The 14,756-nt window shown below is 38.5% G+C and overlaps 1 protein-coding gene across 2 annotated transcripts in view; it reads right to left on the reverse strand.

Moving 5' to 3' along the window:
* Positions 1-14,756, reverse strand: part of TRIO (trio Rho guanine nucleotide exchange factor) — a 245,030-nt gene that overhangs the window by 18,774 nt on the left and 211,500 nt on the right. For both annotated transcript variants that reach the window (XM_063162709.1, XM_063162720.1), the window contains exons 37-46: positions 9,691-9,786; positions 7,424-7,572; positions 6,674-6,740; positions 5,165-5,268; positions 4,479-4,548; positions 2,903-2,992; positions 2,170-2,262; positions 1,526-1,576; positions 1,228-1,305; positions 44-235 (exon numbers count right to left, since the gene is read on the reverse strand). In XM_063162709.1, coding sequence (XP_063018779.1) covers positions 44-235; positions 1,228-1,305; positions 1,526-1,576; positions 2,170-2,262; positions 2,903-2,992; positions 4,479-4,548; positions 5,165-5,268; positions 6,674-6,740; positions 7,424-7,572; positions 9,691-9,786 — 990 coding nt within the window. The remainder of the gene's footprint in view (positions 1-43; positions 236-1,227; positions 1,306-1,525; positions 1,577-2,169; positions 2,263-2,902; positions 2,993-4,478; positions 4,549-5,164; positions 5,269-6,673; positions 6,741-7,423; positions 7,573-9,690; positions 9,787-14,756) is intronic.

The following is a 14,756-nucleotide window of genomic DNA, read 5'->3' on the forward strand; positions in this document are numbered from 1 at the left end:
GAGTTTGTGCAGGGGACACAAAAGACTCACACACAACAGTTACCTTGATACTGTTTTTAAACAAGAATCCGGGCATGGAGAAACCTTTCTTTTTATCTAGCAGCTCACTGAAAATGACAATCTGCTCAAACAGGAAGACCCGTCTCTCCTTGCAGCGTGGCAGAAGTCCTGCATCCTGGTCTGTAACCAAGAATGTGTCCTGGAGCAGGAGCTTACCCTGGGCTACAATTTTACCCTACACACAGAGGCAAGAAAAAACACATTTAGTGAAGTTCTTTTTTCTTTCTCCAATCAGCCTTTTTGAGCACATGTTCATGACAAACAGCATCGTGTACTTCTCATCTTCCAAGTGTTATTGACCACTCTTTATTCACTTCTCCTCCTATACACAAGACATTCTTGTGCTCTTTCTCAAAAAAAAAAAACAAACGTGAAAAAGAAAAAGAACCACACACACACAAAAAAAAAAAAAAACACAAAAACCAAAAAGCCCAAAACCAACCAACCAACCAACCAACCTCAACAAAACATCAAAAACCCAAAACCAACCAACCAACAACCTCAAACAAAACAAAAAAAAACCCCAGACCAAACTCCAAAAATCCACTCCACCCTTTTCAATTCATCCTGCATTTTGAGGCTTGGAACACTAAGGCTTTTGTTTCTCTATTCTGAATAACTCCAGCAGTTACTCGTATAATCTTCCAGGGTGCTGAGTAGGGGCAGATCTCAAGTTCATGTCTGCATCACACAATATAAAGAGCTTTGCAAGTAAAACATGTGACTGTGGCCTGGCTGATGCATCCTGCTTCAGTAGCCAATTTCCATCTCTTCTAGACTTAGCAAAACAAGGAGGGTTACAGTTGCCTCAAGTACATGAAGGACCTTAGTGACTCCTCCTTTGTCTATACTACTGAAGTCAGGTCTGTTCACCTGCTGATAGCTGATTATTTCACTGTTTTGCAAGTCTTTAGCCAATAAAGGAACTGTAGTAAGATTGGTCCTTTCTTGATTTTGCAGAAGGGCTTTACCTAATGTGACTGATACAGGTAATGTTTCCGAGGACAAAAGTCCTTGGCAGGGCTAAGACTTGATTTTTCATTTACTGCTTGTTGCACCAGCTAACCAGATAGTGAAGAAGCACTGCACACTTTTCTCCCCACAGTGTTAATGATTAATTTCTAGAGAACCTGAAAAAATCTCTAAGCAAAACTCCAGCCAACTTACATCAAATCCTTGCAGGCGGCCAACATTCATCATGTCATTACACCGTTTTGGTACTATACACATGACCTCTACAGCTTTCTGTTCGAGACAAATAAAAAGTCAAAGCTTTATTTTCCAAATGACTTAGCAGCATAAAATTTTGTTTCATTTTATATGGTTGCTTTAGAACAGAAATGCAAGAAGTAAACACTTATAATCGCTTTCTCAGGAAGATCAGAAAAGGAAAGTGACTCTGCCAAAACAAAAGAAGTTCTGAGTTAAAAGAATTCATATCACTAAGAGAAAATGCCTTAAGTACCTCTAGTTCTGTTGTGTCAAGATTAGCTTTTTTAGAATACTTGAGGAAGTCCTGAAAAAGAAAAAAAAAAATCAAGTAATATTTCTTTTCTCATTAATCATCAACAAGAAATCTTAGAAAATCTGAATTTGATGGCCTCTATCAGAATATGACAGACTGCAGAAGACAACCATTTGGATTTAACTGATAGAAAAACATATGGTAAGGCAATGACCTCTGTGCTACACAGGGCTGCTCTTCAGTAAACACTTATGTGATATTAAATTGACTGCAGGTGTAGCTGGAAAAGCTGTGATGAGTCCCAACAACTTCTATCACGTGTACATCTGAAAACAGTTGAGAGTTTCTTCTCCCATTCCTATGACACTGGTAAAATTTTTAACCATTTCCATGGCCTAAACACTTGGTCTTCAACTATTAAAAGAAAAAACAAATTTCTGCCCAAGCCATCTACTGCAATTTTTGTAACTATCCCAATGTGCTGAGAAAATAATCATATGGCATTGCTTACAAATCTGGGTTCTGTTAGGGAAAGGAGTGGGAAAACATCAGCATTAAAAATTTTCTTAAAAAAGAAAACCTATCTGTTAACACATCTATAACATACCTATTAACACAACTCATTCATCTCAACATCCCTTTACCTTTAGTAACAGCTGGTATTTCATAATTCTCTGCACAGGTTTTATTAGCAAGTCTGTGAGCTGAAGTCTGTGGCCCAGGCGTTGCTTTAGATCCTGAGAGTTGTAAAACAAACATTTTTGTTTGTTCAGTTAGAAAGACCCTTACTTTGTTGAGTTAGAAACACAGCATATGTATCAGTATATGGAGATAAATACATATATATATATAAAAACAAGGATATATCAGTATTAATTGTTATCACATCAGAAACTGGCAAAAGTAAAAAAAAAAAATATAATCTTCAGTTAGCAAAAGCTGGAGTCCTTCCCCTAATCACTGTTGCTCCCAAGGTATTCCCTTCTGCAAGCATCTTTCACCTCTTTTTGACAAGGCTTCAGAGTGAAATGTAATTCTTCAGTCACAGGTTGTATACAGCCTATTTTCAACAGTGATCTCTGCTTATCCAGAATTGCTATTTATTGCTATATAAAATGCACTGGTAGCTACCTGGGCTAAGGCTACTAAGGATAAGACTCTACTGATTAATTAATATCTTATACTTAACCTTTAGTTTTCATCTCTAGGAGTCTGTATCAGATTTGAGAAATCAGAACAGAAATGGCAAGAAATTGCAATTTAAAACATTAACAACAATATCTGCTGCATTTGTTTTTTTGGTTTTTTTTTTTTTTTCTGGTTTGATTAACAGATTTGATAATCCTTCACCTCATATATCCCCTCTCATGAACTTACCTCAAAAAACGTATCAATGTATTCTGAGACAATGTGCTCAGACTTTGGTTTGTTTTGGCAGTAAACTATGTACATGTGCAACCTTCTCTCCTATAGGAACAAAGACACAAAATGATACATCATTATCAAGAAAAATACATGACAGATTAAAATGGAGTATTACTTTAAGAAGTATGGCAATTTATATGTATGAACTTAAAAAGACCCCTTAAAGGAAAAGAAGCAGTTACATACGCAGAAATTACAGATCTGAAAACACATCTATTTGGGAACATCGTTATGATTTTAGAAAGGCAACACAAGTGAAAAACATTCCCACAGCTATAAATCCTCCTGAATGACAGGTTCAGAGACGATAACTCAGCAGGTCCCACAACAAAGTTAAGCATGAAAATGGTTCTATTTTTCTTTCACCAAGAGCCATGGAAGGTTTGACAAGATGGCCCCACAGTGATCCATTCCAACCTTACCCAGTTCGTGATGCTGTAGTAGAGCTTTTGAAAGATACTACTTTTTATTCTATTTTAATAATGTGATTATTATTGAAATTTATTAGAATAATTACCTTCTCCTGATTACATGTATAAAACAGGAGAAAACTTTCATGTCTTTTATTTAATATTGGCTGTCCTACTGGAGTTTGGATGGGGATGTAGGTGATGATGCCTGGAAATGGAAGCACTAGCATTTTTTTAACTCTGATCCTTTATCTTGTGCACATGCTTTTAACACCAAAGCAACAGAAAAAGAGAGAGGAAACAGCTTCTGCCTTTTAAGATTTATTCTTGATTACTGACATTGCATGTTAAGAAATACAGACATACCTACTCCAAAATCTTTCCTATCACTTTGCTAGGATTTGTTTGGGGTTAGAGGCTTTGCTTCCCAGAGACTTACAGAGTACTGACCAGTGAAGATAAATGGTAAGAAAAAAATGAAAAAATAAGATGGAGATTAGAAAGGCCACAGGACACAGATTAAGAACAGGAACTGAATCATTGTGTTCTAGCTGGTAGGGTTTTGCTAGAGGATGCTGTAATAGCATCACAGCTTGCCTTTCCATCTGGAGTGGTAAAGGTGCCTTTCAAAGACAATTTAATTACAAATAATACCAGGAGAAAGTATAACAGCAATCAGAAACAGGGAGAGCTACTTCCTACAGGTTTCTCACTTTGCCAGTGACAAATTCCCATAAGGAGAAAGGATACAGAACTACAACACACTCAAACTGGAAGAACAATGAGCCTCTTTCCTATTTTTATTTCTTATATTCCCTGCTATTGCACGGATACCTGGGATTAGAAGGCAGGTGTCATGTGAAATGATGATTCCCTTGCACCAAAGTGTAACTGAATAGAGAAATGGGGTCCACATCCATGTTCCCTCTCCACAGGAAGTTACTGGGGACAAAGACTAAAACATTTACTACTTCTATTTAAGCTCTTAAAAGCTATCTGTCCACCTTTTACAGGTGAAGAACACTGTACAGCACTTTCTTAACTGTGTTGTACTTAAGAGTCAATCATGTTGGCCAGTAGCAGCAATAGAGTTTGCCAAAAGAGACACTTGTACTTACATGTTTAACAAACAGGGATCCCAGCTTTTCTGGATCTTCAAGGCACTTCTCCAACTCTCCTAAAAAGAAGCTGAACATAAACAGAATAAACACTTTTTTTCTGACATCACACATTATAGTAACAGGTAATTGCAAGGCAAAGTGGTCTTACTGCAAGGCAAGACACTTTGGTGTCCCCTGTCAGCAGCATTGGATATTAAGGTATGTCCAAGCTGACAATGGTTAACAGTGTAATACTTCAACATAGCTTTTTAAAAGGACATGTTGAATCCATGCCAAGATGAAGAAAACACCTGGCATTCACTAATAAAATTATTAAATTTCATATATATTGATTGAAAGCTTTACTCTTCCTAATCTGAATGCTTGAGATGCTAATATTGCCTTGCTAACCATGCCTAACAAATTCTTAAGACTGCATCGTTAGAGAAAAAGTAATATACAAAGTTAAGTCAATATAAGAGATCCTCAGATGAAGTATTTATATATATATATATATATATATATCTAAATCTATATATACACATGCATTGTTCTTTAAAGCGAATCTCCACACCAAGATTTGTAAGCTGAAGTTATATTTCCTACAACTCAAAGCACAAAACCAATTTCATTTACCTTGTATCTGAATATCTGAGGAAATAATTCCTAAAGTCAATCTAGTATTTTTTAGGTACAATACGTACTCTCTGTGCCAGTCATAAATCTGGTGAATGTTTCCAAATACAATCTTGTCTTTGCCTTTCATATCATCAGGTACACCATCTTCCTTCATAAGTGCCATATAACCCTGCAACAGTCCAAGTGAATCCACTGTGAACATTCCTACTTAAAATAAAAACAAGTTGTCTTCTAATGCCCCTTTTCCCAGAAGATGTCCAATGGCGACAACTGCTTGGGACACAAAGCCAAACCAGAAAACTCTCCTATAACACAGCATAACATAAAGCACAGACACAAAGTATCACAAATTGAGGTGAGGCTGTCTACACAACAGTGCTAGAAAAATTAATTCACTCTGTCTAATTTAGCCTGCGTGAACAGGCTCGAAGCACAAAGGAAACTTCCACAGCCCTTCTCCTTACTGCCTGAAATGTCAGAGCCACTGAAGTGCCTCCTGTGCTGCTTTGCTCTGTGTCTCCTATTCCACTCACACTAACCCCACACCAACGTGCACTGAGGACGAAACTGCCCATGGGACTGCACTCCATGGACTACTGCTTGCAGTATGAGCAAACCAAAGACAAAAAAATAAAAATCAATTCCTTTAGCAAGAATTCTCACTGCAGTAAAGTTCCTCTTACATTTTCCCATAGTCCTGTCTTAGTTTTGGTGTCTACACAGCTGTCTCACTGAGCAATTCTACCATATAGTTAGACTGGGAGTGTTTTTACATTTTGTAATATTAATGTAATACTATTACTTCTTTTTTCCCCCACCCAGGTAGTTCTATTCCTAAATAACCAGGCCTGGTTTTGGTTTGCCAAGTGTACGTTTTGATGTCCAGCATTTTCATCAGAAATTATGTTATTATTTACAAAAACACATTTATTCAGATTCCTAATGCACCCTTTAAATTCTGTAAAAACACTATCACAATGCTGATCTTTCTTTCCCTCCCTGCCTCCAAAACAGAGTTTAATCATTAAACTTTATTAGGCCAAAATTTACTGTCATGCTCATTCTTTCTACTCTTCCAAATGCATTTTGTTGGTAGCTGCAGACTGAGGGGAGATATGTGATGTTATCTCATTTTACAGCAGGGGAAGCTAGGAAGTCTAAGAGAATCCTAGTGGTAGGAGAGGATGGAGGACTTTCAAATCTTGGATAGCTGCTCTGTATGCTGAGGTACATTTTTTGGGGTTTTTTTTTATAATTTAGATGTGCTAAATAAACCCACTATCTACTAGGGTAACATTAGGCCAGCAGTAGGAATTGGGAAAAAACAAAGGACAAAGAACTAGACTCCTCAAAAGAACATGGTGAACACAGTAACAGGAAAAAGGAGTAAAATGTGATGTAGCATTTTCATACATTAAAAGCTTACAGGAGGGAAAACTTAGAAGGTAAACTTTCACATTTTTAGTCTCTTCCTGTGTATCTTTTTGAAAAACATAGTGAGGTTCAAGCTGCATAGCTGGTTAGTAACACATTTAAAGAAAAAGAAGAAATCAAGAGGATTAAAACCATCATACCTCAACTACATAGCCCAGATCTCGCACATAATCTCTCTCTGTCTCCACTAATTCCTGTAAGACATAGCTACAGTGGAAGGAAAAAGGTGAACAAATATTAAAAAATGAAATAGATTTTTCCAGAGGATTAATGGCATACAACTTTTTCAACATTTGCAGTCATATATGTTTGATAGACAGAACTGAAATAGAAGAATTAATGTACATTGGTTCTTAGCAAGATACTGCTTTGACTTTGAAACTGGACAAGGCTTGCTTCTGTTTATCTAAAGTCAGATGTTTAAAAAAACATGACATTAAAATTAAACATTTAACTATTGTTTAAAATAAAATGCTATTATGTCTTTGGTCTGGAGACTCTTAGCTATACGGACGGTTATTTCCACACACAAGTTTAAATAATTTGAAACCAGGCATGTTTTTATTCTACCATGGTAACAGTTTACTACTACAAAAAGAAATTAAGCATGGGTTGGAATAGAATGAAGGGAATGACCATTATTTTCAAGTCTAATAGACATTTGGACATTTAAAGATCAGCATCTTCCCAAATAAATGAGAGTGACAAGCAGCAGAAGTCAAATACAGGTATGACTAGAATTAAAAATCACAGATTGAATGTCACAGAGAAATGTGACCGCATGCTTGACATATAATCCAAGTCCTCTCATTTTCAGACTAACAACTTCTGCTGCCAGCTCAAAATAAGCATTAAAAAAAAAAAGGAAAACTGAAAAAAACTGGTCTTACTGTCGTCTTTTTAAGGAGCTGGATTTCCTTTCCTCCATCTCATCTATGGGTGACGAGGAGGATAGAAGGGAGTTATCCGAAGGGTTGAAGGATGGACTGCTGCTGTCACCTTGATCTACCAACAAGGAACTTGGACGGTCCTCCAGAGCCTGGGAAGGTATTCCAGAGTCAGCAACAATGATTGATTTCTCCTTTATTCACAAGAGACATTGCAAGCTGCTGAATAGCAATCTATGGGAGATCAATTACTTTTATGTCTCTTGGCAATGCAAGTCACAAGCCTCCAGGAAACCAGGCAACAACATGGCTTTCCATGACAACTGAGCCTTTGAAGCATATTTGAGAAGCACATTTGAAATGACAGTCTTCCCTTCACAGGAAAATAAAGGAGCTGAACTGGTTTGAGCAGCAGTGGCTAAAAGTCGGACTCTCCTGCTCAAGATGCAAATACTTCTATGGTGGGAGTAGCACAAACGTGTCCTCACAGCCAGGGATTAAAGTGTATTTGTCATATTTGACTTCTGGCATTTACAAGTTACTTTCAACAATAAATGGGACAACTTTAAAGGAGATTTTTATGATGTTACATTTTTAACTTAAGAGAAGTGGTGTTCTCTGTCAGACGTTTTGGTTATCTTAATAAAAACCAAAATAGCATCTCTGTGAAGAAAATAATGACTTCTACACTGCCAATGTTGTTTATGAGCTTGTTCAGATCCTAGGAAAAAAGTCCCTGTATCCTCTTCTAGATACACTATCTCCTTGCATAGACTCCACAGGCTTCTGTTTGTATAAAAGATGAAGAAGCCATAGGACGAAATAATATGAACATCTTCTATGAAGTATTCATTGGATTGTTTTAATTCAAGCCCATCATCTTGGATCAAGCTACAGCTATGTATCACATTTTCCTTGCATGTGACAGAGCCTTATTGCAAGGCACATTTACTTCACCAGGGTGGGGTTGAGCTATAATCTATTTTCTTTCCTCACAAAAAGTAAAAACCAATAATGATACTACTAGCCCAAAACCCAGGGGAAGCTGAACTTTGGCTAAACTGTGCAATGAGAACATCTCCTGCAAGGACTTTATGCATGGATCATTAAGTTCTACCCACTGCTAGGCAGCCTGAAAGACACATGGTGTTGTATGGACTACCCAACTTTCCATTTACAAAAGACTGTTGAATTTCCCCATAGATTACTTTGTATTCATCCTGCTGGTGTAAGAGAAGTAAAAAGCAAAGTTAATACCCAAGAGAGTACAGTAATTATTTTATGCAATAATGTAATTTTCTCTGAAAATTACATGAGAACAGAAAATAAGATTTCCAGGTCTGAAAGTTAAAGCTTCTTCAATTTAGAATGAACCTGGAAAATATCAATCACATGGGGCTGCCATGCTGCAATTCTTTGCAGTTTTCACAAAGGCACTTCCTATTGAGCCCAAGAGGGGCTATGCTGCAAAAGCTGTATTTAAATGTTTTGAGGAAATCCAGAATTGCAGAGGGACCTCTTGAGACTATACAGTCCAATTTCAAATAGGGCTAGCCAGAGAAGTTTTTCCCAGACTGGGTCAAGTTGGATTTCGATTACAAAGGACCTTCCTGGAATTAGGCATATAATGAGAATCTTCAGAAACACGAAAACTTTAAAACGTGTCAATGACAATCTTCAGAAACATGGAAAATGTAAAACATAGAAAACTAAAAAAAGCTGACACAAATTCCTCCTACTTAATTTATTAGCAAAGATGGAGGCACTGACATGCAAAATGATCCCTTAATTCTCTTACTCATTTCTTCAGTATCATGTTGCCTAAAGAACGACCAGGTAACATAAATATTTCTGTCATTAGGGTTACCTCCTTTACTGCTAACCTCAAAAAATTTGCAATAAATTTAGTTTCAGGGATTCTTCTCATAACGGTCTTTTAGTCTAAGACCCTGGGTCTTTGCATTAATTCTACTAATAGGAAATTTTCTTTTGACAAACAGGACATACTTATTAGATTTTGCACCATTTCCTGTCTTCCTCTTATTTATTACTTTTTGCTCCTTTACATTGCCATTTACCTACTCAGCAAATGCTTTTTTACAAAAGAGAGCGTGTACAAAATGACCCCATACATCAACCCACAAAGCGACTTCTGGAACAGACAGCAAATTTTACAAGTCAATGTAAAACATGCAGGTTTTCTTTGAATAGCAAGCTGGGACTTGAAGACACAAGTTGTTTAGACCTGTGCACCTGCTGGTCAGTCTCACCATTTTACTTTTGACGAGCTCTTCAATGGCACTGACGAGTTCTGCAGCACTGGGCGTCTCGGAGCTTGTCGGCCGCACCAGCAATCGAGAAGATGTCTGTGCAAGGACACAAAGGAAGGAGAATCCCAGAGTTAGCCCGGTTCTTGCCCAATGATCAAGAGACTTCGCTTCTCTGTCAGACAAAGGTACCTGACATGTACTGTCAGTGCCATATAGCACTAAGATCCTCCCTTCCAACCTGAGCAGTCGGAGTTGGAAGTTTCAAGTAAACCCCACAGAAGTTAAATGCTGGGATAAAAATTCCTGTTCCTACATGCAATAGAAGTTGAAGAAATATAATTGCTGATAATTCCTGGCAAATAGCTATGAAAATTGCCTCAGCTGACCCAATGGACAACAGTTTGTTAACCTATGTTGTTGCTGCTTAAACAAAGCAACAACTGAAGAACACTAAGAGAAATCAAGAAGACTTGAAATAAAGGAGGAAGCATTATTATGTTACGAAAATATACACCAGTAACTCAGGGGCATTTACTTTTCTAAAAGAGCTGGAGTATATTGCCCAGATTCAGATGGGAAATTGAGCTCACCATTCCTTGTGCCATCCATTTTTCCCAATGGTATGTGTAGAGCACAGAAGATCTCTGGCCTCATAAGCTATAAAATGCCAGTTTATAGATACAACTGAAGGTAAAAGGTGTTCACAGTAAAGGATTCTGGGAGAAGGCCATCAAATTCAGCCTCAGTAATTTGCAAACAGAGTTGTTTGCATATTACATTTATCATTTAGTAACTGGAAAGTGGAAACAGGTTGTAATATGAACTGTACTTCATATTACGAACAGCACAGTGAGCATCATGCAGCAGAGGGCAAGCTGTCCTGCAAATGTTTCCAACAAACCAGACAAAGAAACGGCACAAATAATGACTCAACACAAGAGGTTCTGTTCAAATCAAGCATGGGTGTAGCAAGACTCCCCGTAAGTAAACACACACACACACAAAAAAAGAATACACAGATTTTAGGTAGTTTGCCTTGTATTTGCCTTATTTGGAAAGGAAAACAGGGGCTGGGTAAGCAAAGGAAATACAGATAACTTTAAACGGAAAGATATGGGAACTGAGCCAAAGCAGAGACAGAACACAAGTCAACATAATGCTGCATCAGAATTTACAAAAAGAGAAAACAAAAAGCAAAAATAATTAGTTTCATATTAACACAGCTGATCTTGAAACTTTTAATACTGCTTATCCAAAAATTAAATGCAAACAACTTTTAAATTGCCACCAATTGCAAATCCATGACGTGCGCAATGATTCTGGTGAATGAAAGAATGCATTTAGTGTGCAGATGAGCTCTTAGGGGAGAAAATGGTTGTGTTATTTAGTGCTGTTAGACAAATCAGCATGGCCTAACACATGATTTTTGCATGCACACTAAAAACTGAGCAATCCCACAAGCTGGCCTGTCTTTTAGGCAATTTACATGCTCCTGACATCTGACTGTGGACCAGGTTTTCCACAGCTGTGCCTGCTTGTGGGTTTCCACTTTGGGTGCAGAGCTCAGCTTACTCTTAAAAAACAACTGTCAGTGTTGAAATCAGGTTCTGGTTATGGTCTCTTTTATTGCTCTGTTGGGGTATGTGGGATGTGAAATAACACTTCAGAACTGTGATTTCCAGTGCCTGTGGTTATATCACATATAGTCTGAAAAAGAAGGAGCTGCATACATAAAACTCCTTGGTGACTTTCCTGATGATGTACTCTGGGAACAGAACACATCCCTTGCCCAAAAAAGATGGAAAAGCTGGAGGGAGCAACTGAGCTCATGCAGGTATGAGGTGCTGCTAGGAGCCCACAGCAGGCTGGAAAGGAGAAACCCAGCAAACAGGGAGTTTTCAGCACTGAGCAGGAGCTCTGGAGAGGAAGAAATGCTGGCCGGGAGGCAGAGAGGAACGCCAAGCCTCTGAGGTCACAGAAAGGAGGAGACATTCCTTGAGATCTGGAGTAGCTGAGCAGCCCAAGAAACCACCCAGCATGGCAGGAATGTGAAGAAGGACTCCACCCGGAAGACAGACAACTGGGAACTTGTTTGCAAGCCTTTTATTAATCAGTAACTCTATCAAGAGAGCCAAATACCTTCTCCTGGGTAAAACTTTGCTCTGGCTTCTCACTTCTGTGTTCCAACAAAGCATTTACTTTAGGTGCTAGAAGTTGGTGGTGTGTGGACTTCAGGGAGGCACACAACCTCCCAGGATGCCCCATGAGGGGACCTTTTGCCTCCCACCATGAAGGGTAAATATTGCATAATAACAACATATTGCAGAAGAATCCCTATTTACATGCTTTGAAAAATTATGGTAATAATTTTTGGTATAATTTTATATTAATAATTATGATATAATTTTAACTTTATCAAGTTTTAACTTCTCTGAAGTCTCTCTAAATGTAGTTTCACCTACTTTAAAAACTGCCCCAACATGCATTTACTGATGTGGGTGCATGTTAACCTTTTAACAAGTTGTGCTGGTTTTGGCTGGGGTACACCTAATTTTCTTCACAGCGGCTGGTATGGCGCAGCATTTTGGATTTGTGCTAAAAAAAGTGTTGATAACATGGAGATGTTTTTGTTATTGCTGAGCAGGGCTCACACAGAGCCAAGGCCTTTTCTGCTTTTTTGTACTGTCCTGCTGGTGAGGAAGCTGGGGCTGCTTGGGAGGAGACACCAAGGGGTCTTACCAGGACAGGTGACCCAAACTGAGCAAAGGGATATTCCAGACTATGTGACACCATGCTCAGTGTATAAAGTGGAAGGAAGGAGGGGACATTTGGAATGATGCCATTTGTCTTCCCAAGTCACTGTTACACCTGATGGGGGCCTGCTCCCCTGGCAATTGTTGAACACCTGCCTGACCATGGGAAGCAGTGAATTAATTCCTTGTTTAACTTTGCTTGTGTGCATGGCTTTTGCTTAACCTCAATCCACATGTTTTCTGTCTTTACTTGACCCATTCTCTCCCTGATCCCACTGGCAGGGGAGCATGCAAACAGCTGGGTGGTACTTGGCGCTGGCTGGCTTTAAACCACAACAGCAGTGAAAATAAAATTGGAGATGGAAAGGTACTTAGAGTCTTTCTCTACTGTAGTACAGGTCTGACTTTGAACCAGAAATATACAACTAAGCAGACATTAGCTTACAAACATATCCCTTCACGTAAGTGTTCTTGCTATGTAAAGAAGTCTATAACCAAATTAATTTTTCTGTGGAAAACTTGTTATAATATTTGTATATCAGTTGTTTTCTGTCACTGAAGGAACAGGCAAATATGGCAGCTCATCAGCAAGAGCTTAAACATATTTTCACCAACATTATTTTCATCTTATTTCTAAATCTAAAACTGAGATTGTTCTAGCAAGATAACATTCTCTCAGCTTTGAAGGCTGCCTATTTTTGCTTGTTTTGTTTCAGGAATATTTCCCAATATATTAACTGTTCAACTTGTATGTTATACTTTGTCAAATCAGAAAGCATGTAGGAATTGAATACATGCACATTATAAGAATTTTGACCCTACAAACAACAGCTTCAGGAAGGAGTAAGATTCCCACTGAAAGGCAGTGTTTTTAAAAGGAAAAAAAAAGAAAGAAAAAATAAATAAGATCCACTAAAGTTATGAATAACATCGGCACCACTGAGAACAGACAACAAGCAATCTCAGAATTCACTAACAATATTCAGTGCTGTAGATTACAATTTTACAAAATTAAAAATTTTAAGGAGCAAAATGGCAAGAAAACAATGCACATATTTGCTGTACAAGTCCCAATTATTTCCATTTTAAACCCCTCTATTTCCAGATCTGATACTTGTCCCTTAAATGTCTGATCTCGGCTCAAAATTGAAATAAACTCTCTCACAATGTATGATCATCATAACATTAAAGAAAAACAGATCAAGATTTGCTTCATGCAGTTACTACCTACATCCAAAGTTTTACTACCGGTGCGAAATTTTTACCGTCAACTTTAATTGCCTTTGTTTGTGAAAAACAGATGGATTATGTGCCGGTTTTGGCTGGAACAGAGTTAAATTTCTTCACAGTAGCTGGTATGGGGCCATGTTTTGGATTTGTGCTGGAAGCAGTGCTGATATCTCAGGGTTGTTTTAGCTATTGCTGAGCAGAGCTCACACAGCACCAACGCCTTTTTTATTTCTCACCCCACCCCACCAGCAATGAGAATGGGGGGGCACAAAGAGCTGGGAGGGGACAGAGTCAGGACAGCTGACTCCAACTGACCACAGGGATATTCCAGACCATATGGCATCACCCTCAGCATATAAAGCTGGGGGGAAGAAAAAGGAAAGGGAGGACATTTGGAACAATGGCGTTTATCTTCCCAAGCCACGGCGACACGTGATGGAGCCCTGCTCTCCAGGAGCTGGCTGAACACCTGCTTGTCTATGGGAACTGGCGAATGAACTCCTTGCTCTGCCTTGCTTGTGTGCATGACTTTTGCTTTACCTATTAAACTACCCAAGAGTTTTTTCACTCTTTCCCTTTGATTCTCCCAAGGGATTTGCCTGATTCGGCGCCTGATTCGCCCCACAGTGTGTGGGGTTTAGCTGCTGCTGGGGTTAAACCATGACAATTATTACACTTATTTGGTAATTCCTTTCTCTTAGGCCTCCCCATCTTCCCTCTCCCTGCCCCCCCAAAAAAACCCAACAAAAACCAAGAAAAAGAAAAGGTATGATTATACAACAATTAGACTCTAATCACTAAATATGGCATCAGCCAAAGTGATGTAAACATCCTATGAGCACACAAAGCAGCTCATTTCCACATTTAAAGTGCTAGCAGAAACATTTCTACACTTGTACTTTTAAAATAGAGAAGGATTTAATTCATGCTCTCATCATAGAACACCCTTTTAAAGTTGTCTAGAGGGCAAAAGTGATTTCTTCTGTCTACCATGAAGCTGCATTACACACACTTTTGAGACCTTTGGAAGAGAAGAAAGATTAGTGCAAGCAGAGGTTATCTCATCGTGCGAAGCCTCCCCCA

This window comes from Melospiza melodia, chromosome 1, assembly GCF_035770615.1.
Source record: "Melospiza melodia melodia isolate bMelMel2 chromosome 1, bMelMel2.pri, whole genome shotgun sequence".
NCBI lineage: Eukaryota > Metazoa > Chordata > Aves > Passeriformes > Passerellidae > Melospiza > Melospiza melodia.